The 12,882-nt window shown below is 49.3% G+C and overlaps 1 protein-coding gene across 1 annotated transcript in view; it reads left to right on the top strand.

Annotated features, from left to right (window-relative positions):
• The window catches only part of DNAH7 (dynein axonemal heavy chain 7), a 241,075-nt gene that overhangs the window by 202,493 nt on the left and 25,700 nt on the right, over positions 1-12,882 (top strand). The window contains exons 48-50 of the mRNA XM_060257065.1: positions 868-1,062; positions 9,509-9,601; positions 12,228-12,404. Of these exons, the coding sequence (XP_060113048.1) occupies positions 868-1,062; positions 9,509-9,601; positions 12,228-12,404 (465 nt within the window). The remainder of the gene's footprint in view (positions 1-867; positions 1,063-9,508; positions 9,602-12,227; positions 12,405-12,882) is intronic.

Raw genomic sequence — 12,882 nt, 5'->3', positions numbered from 1 at the left:
ACTGAAGAGGAAGACGACTCCAGTGAGACTGTCTGTATTGTTGTTGTTATTTGGAGACTTTGCATTGGCAGGACACATATGAACATATGAAGCTGTCTTATACTGAATCAGACCTTTGGTCCATCAAAGTCAGTATTGTCTTCTCAGACTGGCAGTGGCTCTCCAGGGTCTCAAGCTGAGGCTTTTCACACCTATTTGCCTGGACCCTTTTTTGGAGATGCCAGGAATTGAACCTGAGACCTTCTGCTTCCCAAGCAGATGCTCTGCCGCTGAGCCACCGTCCCTCCCCTGCTCTCCAGGGTCTCAAGCTGAGGTTTTTCACACCTATTTGCCTGGACCCTTTTTTGGAGATGCCAGGGATGGAACCTGGGACCTTCTGCTTCCCAAGCAGATGCTCTACCACTGAGCCACTGTCCCTCCCTAGGACAGTGGCCCTACGGACTTTGTAGTATTGTCTTTGTATAGTAGCTTATTGGTGTTTGGAAGATGAATTATATTGGAATAAGTACATCAGAATAATTGTATCTGTGTATCTATTGAGTGCTGCACAGTTTTCATTTTGGTTGCTTTCAGTCTCAAACTGTGGTTCCTATCAGGGGTGGAATTCTAGCAGGAGCTCCTTTGCATATTAAGCCACACCCCCTGATGTAGCCAGTCCTCCAAGAGCTTACAAAAAGGAGCCGTGTGAGCTCTTGGAGGACTGGCTGCATCAGGTGTGTGTGCCTAATATGCAAAGCAGTTTCTGCTAGAATTCCACCCCGGTTCTTATTGAGATTGTTGTCTTATTAAAGGCATAGCACAGCTCTAACGTTGCCGTATGATAAGTTTCCAAAGTCCCTGCATTTGTTAAAAAATGTTTTACTGCAGATCGAAGAAACAGAGTGGAAATTCCTGCTAACGGGGGGGATCGGCCTGGACAACCCCTATTCCAACCCCTGTCCCTGGCTGCCCCAGAAATCTTGGGATGAAATCTGCCGCCTGGATGATCTGCCGACCTTTAGAACCATCCGAAAGGAATTCATGCGCTTGAAGGAAGGATGGAAGCTGGTCTACGACAGCCTCGTACGTCGCTAGATTTCCCTTGTTCCTTTTTTGACTCGTTCATCCAAACTCCCCTCCCCAAATCTTCTCAGTTTTAACCCATTATTTTCAAGGTGGGGGGGAAGGAGAAAGTATAGTGCTTAGGAAGGAAAGGCCACCTGTGCAAGCACCAGTCGTTTCACAGCAGACTTTTTATGGGGTGGTTTGCCATTGCCTTAAGTACAAAACCATGTGTGAACGCATGGCAGCTCCGTTGCTTGAGATGGTGGTGTCGCAGGTCTGGTGGTACCTGCGACATCACCGTATATTATCTACACTTTCCCCCTCGCAAGCTGGGGACTCATTTGACCGACCTCGGAAGGATGGAAGGTTGAGTCAACCTCAAGCCGGCTACCTGAAAACCCAGCTTCCATCGAGGATCGAACTCAGGTCGTGAGCCGAGCTTAGGACTGCAGTAGTGCAGCTTTAACACTCTGCGCCACGGGGCTCTTAATAGCACTTAACAGTCACTCAAATAAAGACTGTATCTTTGGCAAGAACCCTGAGGAGGGGACAAGCAGGGGGCAAGCTGTGTGAGCGTGGATTGAGACAGAGGGGGACAGCTCCCAGCAAGCGTGCCCGGAGTGGCAGTTTGGCATTGCCGTGATTCACAAATGCAGTAATCCGCACTTCCATCCTGGGGACAGAGCTACTGTTCTTCAAATTAATTTCAGGCAGAGGAAATTCTCTATTGCATGATGTCAGTCAGCTCCAGGCCAGAGTAGACATTACATTTGACACAAGCAGGGGTGGGATTCTAGCAGGAGCTCCTTTGCATATGAGGCCACACACCCCTGGTGTAGCCAATCCTCCAAGAGCTTACAAGGCTCTTTTTTGTAAGCTCTTAGAGGACTGGCTACATCAGGGGGTGTGGCCTAATATGCAAAGGAGCTCTTGCTAGAATCCCCGCCCTGGACATGAGTTCCTAACAGGGATTCGTAGCCATAACCTGGCTTCACATCCAATGGAAGGGCTCATGGAGCAGTACCAGCAGATCTCTAGACCATTTTGAGCCTGTGGGCATGTCTCTGATTCTACCGCTATTGTGGCGGGCACAACAACAAAATGGCTTTTGTGAGAGGCAGAGCCAACAAAATGTCAGGGAGCAGATTTCTGCCTAGCTTTCCGAGTAACGGAACATAGTAGACAAGTGCACCTTTAAGACCAACTAAGTTTTATTCAGAATGTAAGCTTTCGTATGCTCTTAAGCAGACTTCATCAGACAAAATGGGAATGGCAAGCAGCAATTCTTACTATAAGTGGGCAGTGTGGATTCATGGGAATGTTTTTAGCAGATTAAAAGAATCACAAATAGGGATCTGTGTTTGTCAGTATTAGTACAAAGCAGGGCTGAAACAACACCGGAGGGTGATAAAAAACATGTATTTTAATGTCTTCCTTTTTTTCTAATGGCCAGCTATAATGGATGTTATAACCTCTTGAGAAACCATGCCCTCTATTTAAACTAACAAAGCCAGAATGTTACCTAGATTTATGGCACTTCGCACCTTCAACAGCAGTCTGCTTTTTATCACCCTCCAGTGTTGTTTCAGCCCTGCTTTGTTCTGACACTGACAAACACAGATCCCTATTTGTGATTCTTTTAATCTGCTAAAAACATTCCCATGATTCTACACTGCCCACTTATATTAAGAATTGCTGCTTGCCATTCCCGTTTTGTCTGATGAAGTCTGCTTAAGAGCATACGGAAGCTTACATTCTGAATAAAACTCAAGTTGGTCTTAAAGGTGCACTTGTCTGCTGCTTTGTTCTATTGCTTTGGACCAACACGGCTGCCCACTGGGATCTTTCCTAGTAATGCTTCAACATTTAATGCAGAAGTTCTGTTTAACAGGATGCCTTTCATTTGCACAGCCAATCAGACGTCCCACCAGGCACCCTGGCCTGGATAGGGTAGGCAAGCCTGATCTTGTCAGATCGCAGAAGCTAAGGAGGGCCGACGCTGGCAAGTACTTGGATGGGAGACTTCTGAGGAATACCAGGAGTGGGAGGCAGGGGCAGGCTTTATTCAGCCACCTCTCTGAACACCCTCCAGGCCCCCAGTAGAGGTGAGTCACCTGAGGTCGCCATGACTTCCAGGTGCACGCACACCGCATACAAAGTTACAAAGAAGGAGTCGTCCCACCTGGCCGTGCCAACTTCCTAAAAACACTTGGTAGATGGCAGAGAAGGTGTTGGAGGGCAGCATGTGGACCTCTTTCAGGTGTCCTGGTCCCCAGCACTTGAAACGGACACAGCAGCATGTCAGAAGTCGGCAACATCACATTGGCCATGCCTGAGCTTTATGGCATACCCCATCTGGGATCGCTGTTGCTGCACTCCCAGACATGCTTCAAAAGAAGAAGAAGAATTTCAGAATACCCTGCACTTCTCTCTGAATCAGAGACTTAGAGCGGCTCACAATATCCTATATCTTCCCCCTCCCCCACAACAGACACTCTATGAGGTGGGTGGGGCTGAGAGGGCTCTCACAGCAGCTGCCCTTTCAAGGACAGAGGGGCTCACAATCTCCTATATCTTCTCCCCCCACAACAGACACCCTGTGAGGTGGGTGGGGCTGAGAGGGCTCTCACAGCAGCTACCCTTTCAAGGACAGCTCCTGCCAGAGCTATGGCTGACCCAAGGCCATTTCAGTGGCTGCAAGTGGAGGAGGGGGGAATCAAACCCGGTTCTCCCAGATAAGAGTCCGTGCACTTAACCACTACACCAAACAGGCTCTCACACAAACTGGCTCTCAAACCTCACACAGACCCCAGTTTTCTTCTCAGTGTCGCTTTTCTGCCACTAGAAAATGTTTTTGTGGAAGGGTATTGCATTCGGCCCGTCAAAAACATCACGTCTTTAATCGGAAGCTGAAAGCCAACTGTCTGCATAACACTTGTCTTGCTATTAAATATTCTCTGTCAGGAGCAGTCATTAAGCGAAAGTCTCTGCGTTAATGACTTTGGAATGGAACCATGTCACGATGCCATTTCTTAATTGGAAGCTGCATACAGAAGTCTTTCGAGTCTTTCAATCCCAGGTGGGCAGCTGAGTTGGTCTGAAGCAGCAGAACAAACTTTGAATCTGGTGGCACCTTCAAGGCCAACAAAGTTTTATTCAAGGTGTCAGCTTTTGTGTGGACACACACTTCCTCAGACGCCGTCTCAAAATTTGTTCTGAGCCTTTTAAATTTCTTTTTTAAAAACTCCTGCTATCTATACTGCCATCACATCAGCCAGGGGTAGAATTCTAGCAGGAGCTCCTTTGCATATTAGGCCACACACCCCTGATGTAGCCAATCCTCCAAGAGCTTACGAGACTCTTTTCTGTAAGCTCTTCAACGATTGGCTACCTCAGGGGTGCGTGGCCTAATATGCAAAGCAGCTCCTGCTAGAATTCCACCCCTGATGTTGGCATTGATTTTACCTTTTATCTAGTTAACCAACTCAGTTGCAACTCAGACCGCATATGCCAACATTGGTTATGTACATTTGGGAATGTGATAGACGTTCGCAGATCTAGATTTCCTTATCAATAGATTATTTAAAACAATTCTGGGACGTCTGAGAGATTCTTGAGGTCAGGTGCTTGCCTCAGTTTCAATGTGGCAATCTTGGCTCAGTGGTAGAGCATCCGCTTGGTAAGCAGAAGATCCCAGGTTCAATCCCTGGCATCTCCCACTAAAAAGGGTCCAGGCAAATAGGTGTGAAGAACCTCAACTTGAGACCCTGGAGAGCTGCTGCCAGTCTGAGTAAACAAGACTGACTTCGATGGACCCAGGGTCTGATTCAGTAGAAGGCAGCTTCTTATGTTCATATATGTTGGGGAGGGATGGTGGCTCAGTGGTAGAACATCTGCTTGGTAAGCAGAAGGTCCCAGGTTCAATCCCCAGCATCTCCAATTAAAAAGTGTCCAGGCAAAATAAGTGTGAAAAACCTCAGCTTGAGACCCTGGAGAGCCGCTGCCAGTCTGAGTAGACAAGACTGACTTAGATGAACCTAGGATCTGATTCAGTATAAGGCAGCTTCATATGTTCATATGTACTTGAAAGTAAGTCTCATGTTATTTGGTGGGGCTTACTCCCAGGAAAGTGCCTTTAAGGATTGCGGTTTATAATTTTACATCCCGCATGCTGGCCCTCATTTAGCAACTCAATGATGCTGGGCATGGAGAATTTATTAAAATTGCATTTCATTCTTTGGATGGAATTACTTGAATTCCCATGCCGCCTTCCAATACCATCCCATTCGGCTGTATTCACACTTCTTTATCTGCTTCATCCAAGAGAAAGGAAAGGTCCCCTGTGTAAGCACCAGTCATTTCCGACTCTGGGGTGACGTTGCTTTCACAACATTTTCATGGCAGACTTTTTACGGGGTGGTTTGCCATTGCCTTCCCCAGTCTATGTTTTTCCCCCCAGCATGCTGGGGACTCATTTTACCGACCTCAGAAGGATGGAAGGCTGAGTCAACCTCGAGCTGGCTACCTGAAAACCCAGCTTCCGCCGGGGATCGAACTCAGGTCGTGAGCAGAGCTTAGGACTGCAGTACTGCAACTTTAACACTCTGCGCCACTGGGCTCTTCCTTTCTTCTTCCCAAAGGGAACCCGAAATGACTGACATAATTCTCCTTTTCCTCAATTTTATCCTTACAAAACCCTTGTGAGGTAGGTCAGGCGAAGAGTCTGTGACTGGCCCAAGGTCACCCCAGCAAGCTCCCATGCAAAAGTGGGGATTTGGAACTGCATCCCCCAGACCTAGTTGGACACTCCAGCCCAGAGGTCCCCAACGCAGTGCCTGTGGGTGCCAAAGCCCCCAGCCAACACCTTGACTGGCACCTGCTGAGTGCTTTTTAAAAAGCGGACGGGGCCATATGGGCTTTTTCCTCAGTAAGGCTTTTGATAGGCTGTGCATAGAGAGCCAGTTTGGTGTCATGGTTAAGTGCGCGGACTCTTATCTGGGAGAACCGGGTTTGATTCCCCACTCTTCCACTTGCAGCTGCTGGAATGGCCTTGGGTCAGCCATAGCTCTCTTATCTGGGAGAATTGGGTTTGATTGCCCACTCCTCCACTTGCAGCTGCTGGAATGGCCTTGGGTCAGCCATAGCTCCCTTATCTGGGAGAATTGGGTTTGATTGCCCACTCCTCCACTTGCAGCTGCTGGAATGGCCTTGGGTCAGCCATAGCTCTCTTATCTGGGAGAACTGGGTTTTATTGCCCACTCCTCCACCTTCAGCTGCTGGAATGGCCTTGGGTCAGCCATAGCTCTCTTATCTGGGAGAACCTGGTTTGATTGCCCACTCCTCCACTTGCAGCTGCTGGAATGGCCTTGGGTCAGCCAGAGCTCTCTTATCTGGGAGAACCGGGTTTGATTGCCCACTCCTCCACTTGCAGCTGCTGGAATGGCCTTGGGTCAGCCATAGCTCTCTTATCTGGGAGGACCGGGTTTGATTGCCCACACCTCCATTTGCACCTGCTGGCATGGCCCTGGGTCAGCCAGAGCTCTCTTATCTGGGAGAACCGGGTTTGATTCCCCACTCCTCCACTTGCAGCTGCTGGGATGGCCTTGGGTCAGCCATAGCTCTCTTCTCTGGGAGAACCAGGTTTGATTCCCCACTCCCCCACTTGCAGCTGCTGGGTGACCTTGGGTCATAACTCTGTCAGAAGCTGTTCTCCTTGAGAGCAGCTCTTGAAAGAGCCCTCTCAGCCCCACCCACCTCACAGGGTGTCTGTTGTGGGGGGAGAAGATATAGGAGATTGTAAGCTGCTCTCTGATTCAGAGAGAAGGGCGGGGTATAAAGCTGCAGTTCTTCTTCTTCATCATATTTCCAAATTGTCGTTTTGGCAGCAGCTTATCTCCACAGCAAAGCATCTTTAGTGTGAGACTGAAGGTAAGAAGCCACAGCCGTTTTGTGGCTGGCTCCGCCTCCCTCAGCCATTTTGTGGTGGCCATTTTGTAGCTGTGCCCACCAGTCACTGTCAAAATTCCAAAAGTATCTATGGGCTCAAAAAGAAGAAGATGAAGATATTGGATTTATATCCCACCCTCCACTGTGAATCTCAGAGTCTCAGAGCAGCTCACAATCTCCTTTGTCTTCGCTCCCCAGAACAGACATTGTTCTGTGAGGTGGGTGGGGCTGAGAGAGCTCTCCCAGAAGCTGCCCTTTCAAGGACAGAGTCTCAGAGCGGCTCACAATTGCCTTTATCTTCCTCCCGCACAACAGACACCCCGTGAGGTGGGTGGGGCTGAGAGAGCTCTCTCGGAAGCTGCCTTTTCAAGGACAACTCTTGCCAGCGCCATGGCTAACCCAAGGCTAGTCCAGCAGTTGTAAGTGGAGGAGTGGGGAATCAAACCCGGTTGTCCCAGATAAGAGTCCGTGCACTTAACTGCTACACCAAAGATTGTTGACCCCTGCTGTAGCCAATATACCACACTGTAGTTGAAGCATTACAGGGCCTACTGTAAGCTCCAGGAGGACTGGCTACATCAGTATACATGAGTACACTATCGAATACTCATGTTGAATTTATTGAACAAAGAACCGATTTCCTTATTCTTTTGATAGTGCTGTTGTAGAACACAGCAGTGGTAGGTTGGGAGGAAGCCTGGTGCCCCCTGACCTCAGAAGTCCAAGTTAGATATAACTGGAAAGGGGGGGAGGGAAATCTGAATGTGTTCCCCTGTGTTCCATTCTAAAGCCGGAAGTGCAAGACCTGCTCTTTTTTTGGGGGGGGGACCCCAAAGAGCGTGTGCAGGCCAAATCACCCTCTTCAAAAGCCGCTCGGGACGTTGCGTAACAAAGCAAACAGATCACTTGATAGATACACCCGTTGCTTTATTGTGTTCCAGGGCTTTTTTTGTAGCAGGAGCTCCTTTGCATATTAGGCCGCACACCTCCTGATGGAGCCGATCCTCCTGGAGCTTCCAGCAGGCCTTATAAGAAGAGCCCTGCGAGCTCTTGGAGGATTGGCTCCATCAGGGTGGGCGTGGCCTAATATGCAAAGGAGTTCTTGCTACAAAAAAAATAAAGCCCTGCTTGTGCTCTGTTTATGTTATTTATCACCCACCTTTCTCACTGGGATTCAAGGCAGATTATGTAGAACGGGGATTGCATAGAAGAAGTCAGCAAAGACCGAGTCCAGTGGCACCTTTCAGACCAACGAAGTTTTATTCTGGGTATAAGCTTCTGCACGCATGCACGGTTGACTCTAAAGGAGTGTTCACGCGCATGAAGGCTTATACCTGGAATAGAACTTTGTTGTTCTTTGAGGGGCCACTGGACCCAAACTTTGTTCTGCTGCCTCAGACTCACACAGCTGCCCACTTGAACAGAATAAGCTAGTGCAATCGACCAGGGCCACTTAGGGGAGGGCAGGGAGCTTAATTCCCATTGACAGCAGAGGAGAGGACTCACAGCGGTGGGTTTAAATTAATATCGACTGGAAACTTTTTGACAGTCAAGAGTCGTTCGACAGTGGAATCGGCTCCCTAGGGAAGTGGGGAGTTCCCCCGCACTGCCAGCATTTAAGCAGTGGCTGGACAAATGCTTGTCGGGGATGCACTAGGCCAGGGCTGGCCAAACTAGCTTAACACAAGAGCCGCATAGAATAAACATCAGATGTTTGAGAGCCACAAGACATCAATGTCAGATGTTTGAGAGCCGGAAGACATAAACATCTGATGTTTGAGAGCCACAAGATGTGAATGTCAGATGTTTGAGAGCCGCAAGACATAAACGTCTGATGTTTGAGAGCCATAAGACCTGAATGTCAGATGTATGAAAGCCACAAGATGTAAATATCAGATGTTTGAGAGCCACAAGACACGAATGTCAGATGTTTGAGAGCCACAAGATGTGAATGTCTGATGTTTGAGAGCCACAAGACAGGAAGGAAGGGAGGGAGGGAGGAAGGAAAATAGAAGGGAGGAAGAGGTGGAAAGAAAGCAACTTCAACTTTAAATGCATTCTCCAAGCCACCAGCTGACCTGGTTTGGAGAAGTGATTTAGAGAGAGAAATGCCTTTTCCAAGTTGGCCACCAGGGTGGTGGGGGCTTTGAGAGCCACAGATTGGCCACCCCTGCGCTAGGCTGATCCTGCACCGAGCAGGGGGTTGAACCAGATGGCCTGTAGGGCCCTTTGAACTCAGGGATTCTAGGATTCTCTCCTAACGGGCAGCGCAATAGGGTTTGACCTGTAGGAGCCCAAACGCAACTCAATGCAGTCCGTCTGGCCGTCCCTTGACAGCTGGAGCTTTGGGCTGCCCCACCAGGGTTCTTCGGAGCTTTCGTTGTATGACCGCCGTAGCCGTGGTTTCCTCAGGATGCTTTCTCAGGCATTTCCTTCGTTGCTGTGGACGGACGTCCAGACGGTCCTGTCCTTTGCTCTCGGGTGGCAGAGCTGAACCGGTGCCTGTGTGTGTTTGCAGGAGCCACAACACGAGGTCTTTCCCGAGGTCTGGCAGGAGAAAGTGGACGACTTCCAGAGGATGCTGGTCATTCGCTGCCTCAGGCCAGACAAGGTGAGTCCACTCGGGGCGGGAGCTCAGCTGGGCGGTGGCGCTTAAGGAGGCTTCACCCCCCCCCCCAAATCTGTAGGAGTTTCCCAATCTGGATCCCCCACCCCCTGCTGGGGGCCGAGAGAGACTCAAGATGCCTGATAACTGCCTCAGAGCCTGGAGAGAGTCTTCGCCAGTCTGAGTAGGCAGTGCTGACTTTGAGGGACCAGAGGTCTCCTTCTCTATTAGAAGAAGATGATATTGGATTTATATCCCACCCTATACTCCAAATCTCAGATCTGCTCACAATCTCCTTTGCCTCCTTCCTCCCACAACAGCCACCCTGTGAGGTGGGTGGGGCTGAGAGAGCTCTCCAGAAGCTGCCCTTTCAAGGACAGAGTCTCAGAGCGGCCTACAATCTCCTTTCCCTTCCTCCCCCACAACAGACACCCTGTGAGGTGGTTGGGGCAGAGAGAGCTCTCCCAGAAGCTGCCTTTTCAAGGACAGAGTCTCAGAGCGGCCTACAATCTCTTTTCCCTTCCTCCCCCACAACAGACACCCTGTGAGGTGGGTGGGACTGAGAGAGCTCTCCCAGAAGCTGCCCTTTCAAGGTCAGAGTCTCAGAGCGGCCTACAATCTCCTTTCCCTTCCTCCCCCACAACAGCCATCCTGTGAGGAGGGTGGGGCTGAGAGAGCTTTCACAGAAGCTGCCCTTTCAAGGACAACTCTTGTGAGAGCTAAGTCTGACTCAAGGCCATTCCAGCAGGTGCAAGTGGAGGAGTGGGGAATCAAACCTGGTTCTCCCACATAAGAGTCTGCACACTTCACCACTGCACCAAAGTGGCACTTCACGTTTATTAAGGCAGCTTCACGGGTTTCTGTATTCACCCTCCAAGGCAAGTGATCTTAAATGTGCAGCATCAGAGCTTTTATACCCTGATCTGAAGGTGGCAGGAGTGATGGAAAGAAAGGAGTCAGGATGCGAAGGCACCGTGCAAAATGGAAGGAGGAGCCATGTTGGATCAGGCCAATGGCCCATCCCACCCAACACCCTGTTCTGTGCAGTGGCCAAAACCCAGGTACCATCAGGAGGTCCACCAGTGAGACCAGAACCCCAAGCACCAAGAAGTCAGCATTATTGCCCCAGACAGAGTGCTCTGTCTATACCTTGTGGCTAATAGCCACTGATGAACCTCTGCTCCGTTTAAGAAGATCAGAGAAGCCACTGTATATATCTGTATATCTGTGTTGTATAGGCGTATATCTGTAAGTTGCAAACCTACTTTTGATTTATTGACATTCATAATAAAAATCTTTGATCCTAAGACCCAGTGGGAAAACGTGAAATGGCTGGGCCTTGTGAACTTTTGTACGTAAGTTACTTCATGCGCTGGTCAGCCAGTGGAGAAAATAGGGGCTTTGCTCTGTAGCTCCTGTGCGATTAAGCAAGCCTGGCAAAGCAAGCTGTGATGCAGAAGGAAGCAAGAGAGAGAGAGAGAAGGAAACAGATGACAGGCAGTTGTTCGCTGGCCTGATTGGAGCCCCCCAGGGGCCTGATCTGGCCTTTGGGCCGCATTTTGGCACCCCTGATCGAGAAGACTCAGAGCCTTTTGGTCAGCTCAGTTAGTTAAGCTGGGATCAAAACATGACAAACATGAAGGGCTGCAGAAAAAAAGCCAAGAGTCTGGTAGCACTTTAAAGACTTAACAAATGTGGCAGGGTGTAAGCGTTCATGAGTCACTGGTCGCTTCAGAAGCGACTGGTGAAAGGTCATGCCCGGTTAGCCTGTAAGGTGCTCCTGCGCTCTTGGACCAGTTTTGCACTAGACCTTTAATCCTGGTTTAGCCCTGTCCCCAAGCTGCCATTCTACGCTAAAATCATAGAAGCACAGAGTCATAGAGTTGGTTCCTCTGATTCTAGTGTAGAATGTCAGTTTGGAGACAGAACTAAACCAGGATTAAAGGTCTAGTGCAAAATTGGTACAAGACCAGTTGCTGTTTTCTGTTGCTGCAGACAGCCCGGGGTGGCCAAACTTGCTTCATGTAAGAGCCACATAGAATAAACATCAGATGTTTGAGAGCCGCAAGACATGAATGTCAGATGTTTGAGAGAAGGAAGGAAAGAAGGAAGGAAAATAGATGGGGGGGGGAGAGGTTCAAAGAATGCAGCTTTAACTTTAAATGCGTTCTTCAAGCCCCCAGCTGACTTATCTTGGAGAATTGATTGAAAGAGACAAATGCCTTTTCCAAGTCAGCTGATGGGGTGGTGGGGGTTTTGAGAGCCACACAATATGTGTGAAAGAGCCACATGCTGCTCCCAAGCCACAGTTTGGCCACCCTTGAGACAGACTAACACAGCTACCCATCTTGACAGTGGGCAGTATTAATTAGTTTGGGAATTTAAATTTGTGTGTGAACATAATGATGTGAACCTCTCTTTTGCATCTTCTACTGCGCTATTTCTCCCTTTGTTGTCAGTGTGGCAGATTTAATTCATTCTTTTCCTTTGCCTGTCCACGGAGGAGCTAAAAGTCATCAGGTGACCTTTGCGTGAAGATTGATTTCTGCATGACCAACGTCTTTGCATTCCGTCGCTAGCTGTCGATCACTGATTTCCTTCTGCTCCCTTTTTTCATTCTTGGTTTTCCTAGGTCATCCCGATGGTGCAGGAGTTCATCATTGGGAACTTGGGACGGATGTTTATCGAGCCTCCTCCTTTCGATTTGTCCAAAGCCTTCGGCGACAGTCACTGCTGCGCACCCCTGATTTTTGTGCTGTCTCCTGGGGCGGATCCCATGGCGGCTCTTCTCAAGTTCGCTGATGATCAGGTATGTACGTGCGCGTGCATATCAAACCATTGAGAGAGCCAGTTTGGTGTAGTGGTGAAATGCACAGACTCTATCTGGGAGAAGCAGGTTTGATTCCCCACTCCTCCACTTGCAGCTGCTGGAATGGCCTTGGGTCAGCCATAGCTCTGCCAGGAGTTGTCCTTGAAAGAGCCAGTGTGGTGTAGTGGTTAAGTTCGTGGACTCTTATCTGGGAGAACAGGGTTTGATTCCCCACTGCTCCACTTGCACTTGCTGGAATGGCCTTGGGTCAGCCATAGCAATGGCAGAGGTTGTCCTTGAAAGGGCAGCTTCTGGGAGAGCCCTCTCAGCCCCACCCACCTCACAGGGTGTCTGTTGTAGGGGAGGAAGGTAAAAGGAAGTCGTGGGCTGCTCTGAGATTCGGAGTGGAGGCAGGATATTAATCCAATATCATCATCATCATCAAGATGATGTTCATGTTAAAAACCTCAGCAACAGC

The sequence above is a fragment of the Heteronotia binoei genome, chromosome 16, assembly GCF_032191835.1.
Source record: "Heteronotia binoei isolate CCM8104 ecotype False Entrance Well chromosome 16, APGP_CSIRO_Hbin_v1, whole genome shotgun sequence".
Classification (NCBI taxonomy): Eukaryota; Metazoa; Chordata; class Lepidosauria; order Squamata; family Gekkonidae; genus Heteronotia; species Heteronotia binoei.
Note: the sequence above shows the minus strand (reverse complement) of the source record. Positions and strands in the feature narration are given on the sequence as shown.